At 34.9% G+C, this 2440-nt stretch overlaps 1 protein-coding gene across 4 annotated transcripts; it reads left to right on the forward strand.

Moving 5' to 3' along the window:
• The first annotated feature begins 12 nt into the window (after window positions 1-12).
• On the forward strand, window positions 13-2100 carry LOC118746917 (endothelial differentiation-related factor 1 homolog). Of its 4 annotated transcripts, none has more exons than XM_036480900.1 (5): window positions 13-112; window positions 189-438; window positions 1162-1322; window positions 1381-1522; window positions 1892-2100. In XM_036480900.1, the coding sequence occupies exons 2-5, from the start codon at window positions 315-317 to the stop codon at window positions 1903-1905; spliced, it is 441 nt and encodes a 146-aa protein (XP_036336793.1). In that variant the 5' UTR covers window positions 13-112; window positions 189-314; the 3' UTR covers window positions 1906-2100. The 4 variants fall into 4 exon arrangements, with proteins under 4 accessions (XP_036336793.1, XP_036336795.1, XP_036336796.1 ...); XM_036480902.1 differs by having other exon boundaries at window positions 1895-2100; XM_036480903.1 differs by having other exon boundaries at window positions 1901-2100.
• The last annotated feature ends 340 nt before the right edge of the window (window positions 2101-2440 follow it).

The raw sequence follows: 2440 nt of genomic DNA on the forward strand, positions 1-2440 counted from the left end.
CTTAAAAAAAAAAGTATATTCGGACTTTTCTGGAATCAAAAAATACTTTGCATAAAGAAAGTTTTAATATAAATCTACATATAAAAACCATCTGGTATTTGCATAAAAATATGTAAGTATATAATTACTCGTAAATATTTAGTATTTTAATTTATTGCCATAACATTGCTTTCCACTTACGCATGCAGCACATTTGCAAGACAAATTCAAGTACTTTGGACGAACATTTCTATAATACAGAATACAGTGCTACAGAGTTGTGTCGAAAAAAGTAAGAGGGGGTTGCACAAAGTTTAAGGAGAATCAAAGGAATCATGTCTGATTGGGATACAGTGACTGTGCTGCGCAAGAAGGCGCCCAAAGGTACTTCAGCCAAATCGGAATCTGTGGTTAATCACGCCAGACGTCAAGGAGCAGCCGTTGAAACAACACAAAAGTGTAAGTATGTGTAATGATTATTATGCCATGGATTGGAGGGGGTGACGCTGCAAAACTTGCCGAATTAACAATATACACATGTCTGTATAAAAGTATTCGTGTCAAGTCGACGTGGTGGACTAGTTCTTTACACAATGCGCGAAACACTTTTAATTTTTAAAGCACTATGTGTATGCATTTGTGTATGCAGTTTTACTTGTGGCAAAGCGTATGCATGTGCTGTCTAAAAACCCGGCGTTGAGTGTTTTTGTTTTGGTTTATTCCACTTGCCAAGTGCAATTTCACAATTTCAAATCCATTTACCTTCGGCTTTTTAATGGTTCTATGAAACTGCCCATCGATATGGCATGATAAGCTATTTAGTTAATGTTCGAGGGTGATATTTTCATCACACCATTGTAGTAGCGGTTGCCCCTAGTTAGTGATTGGAATGCGCATTAAACAATTAGATTTATTTAATGCGGAAGGCGGTTATCCAAAAACAAGAGCGCTGAATAAAACCAACATATTTTCCATTAGTGGTTGTCTTTCTTTATAATCGCATATATCTATTCGTATTCATGCATTCAAAGAGATAGAAGAAAATAATTTGTAAGCCAACTTCTAAATTTGTTCACAACCTCGAGGAAGCCAGCCAAAGATGTACATATATGAATATTTTTTAAAAGCCGTAGATACTCTTTTTACTCTTTTTACTAATGAACGCTCCTCTCTTGTATTTAGACGGTGCTGGTACCAACAAGCAACATGTAACCACAAAGAATACTGCCAAACTGGATCGTGAGACTGAAGAGCTAAAGCATGACAAAATTCCACTCGACGTTGGTAAACTGATTATGCAAGGTCGCCAGTCGAAAGGCCTCAGTCAAAAGGATCTAGCAACAGTGAGCCATAGAATGCTTAGTAACAATTTTCCATACTCATTTTTTTTCCAACCTTTAGAAAATCTGCGAGAAACAACAGGTCGTCACAGATTACGAAGCAGGCCGTGGCATTCCCAACAACTTGATTCTAGGCAAAATTGAGCGTGTGATTGGCATCAAATTACGTGGAAAAGATCGGGGCCAACCGCTACAGCCTCTCGGTAAGAAATGAATTGACACTGCGGCTGCAAGTGGCATCGCTAGTTGTAATAGAAACAAAAATCAAATCCACAAAACGCATACGGAGGCAGCGGTGAATATCAACAACATCAACGCTACTGCAAATGCAAACATAAATGCCACTAACGTTTATGCCAAAAACAACTGTTATGCTTACGCCATCAGCGGCAAACGCAAATAAAATTATCGGGAGGCTGAAAAGCTTTTTTTTTTTGTATGTTTGAAGGGAAGCGACTTCGTTGTCTAGGAGTGGTTCTTTGAATTGCATACATACATTTAAACATATTCGAAACATTTTTATTTTAAATTTTATTTTCTTTCAATTTCAATCTAATATATTCTGCTTTCAGCAGCAACAGCATAAACAACTATAGCTCCGACACAAAAGCAACAGCAAAGCAGAATTATAACTAAAGGGAAATTAAAAGCATAAAAATTAAAAACTATAAGGATATAAGATTTACATTCAAATTGAAATATTCAACAAAATATTAACACATAATAGAATGGTAATGTTAAATACATTAAATAATATATCACTTTTTACATAAAACTTCAATCATGCTCAAACATTAAATGTAGATTTAAAACTATGGTGGATATTACGATTTCATCTACAAGGTTTACACATCCGTCGTTAGATATAATATGCATGTATTTCATATTGATATAAAATATTGAAATTTAAAAGTGATCTTGAAGGCTATGAGAAAGAATTCGAATAATAAATGATATTCAAGGTCTGGAAATGATTTCTAAGAAATTCGGAAAGGTATATTGACGAGTTAGGAACTGTGCGTAACGCAACTAGGCTTTTTTTAATTCTTTCTATAAATATGTGTAGAAATGGCAATCGTTACCATTTTAGTCGTTGTTTATATTCTTAGTTTTTTTCCAAA

The sequence above is a fragment of the Rhagoletis pomonella genome, unplaced genomic scaffold (assembly GCF_013731165.1).
Source record: "Rhagoletis pomonella isolate Grant_MI unplaced genomic scaffold, Rhpom_1.0 Rhpom_scaffold_00011, whole genome shotgun sequence".
NCBI lineage: Eukaryota > Metazoa > Arthropoda > Insecta > Diptera > Tephritidae > Rhagoletis > Rhagoletis pomonella.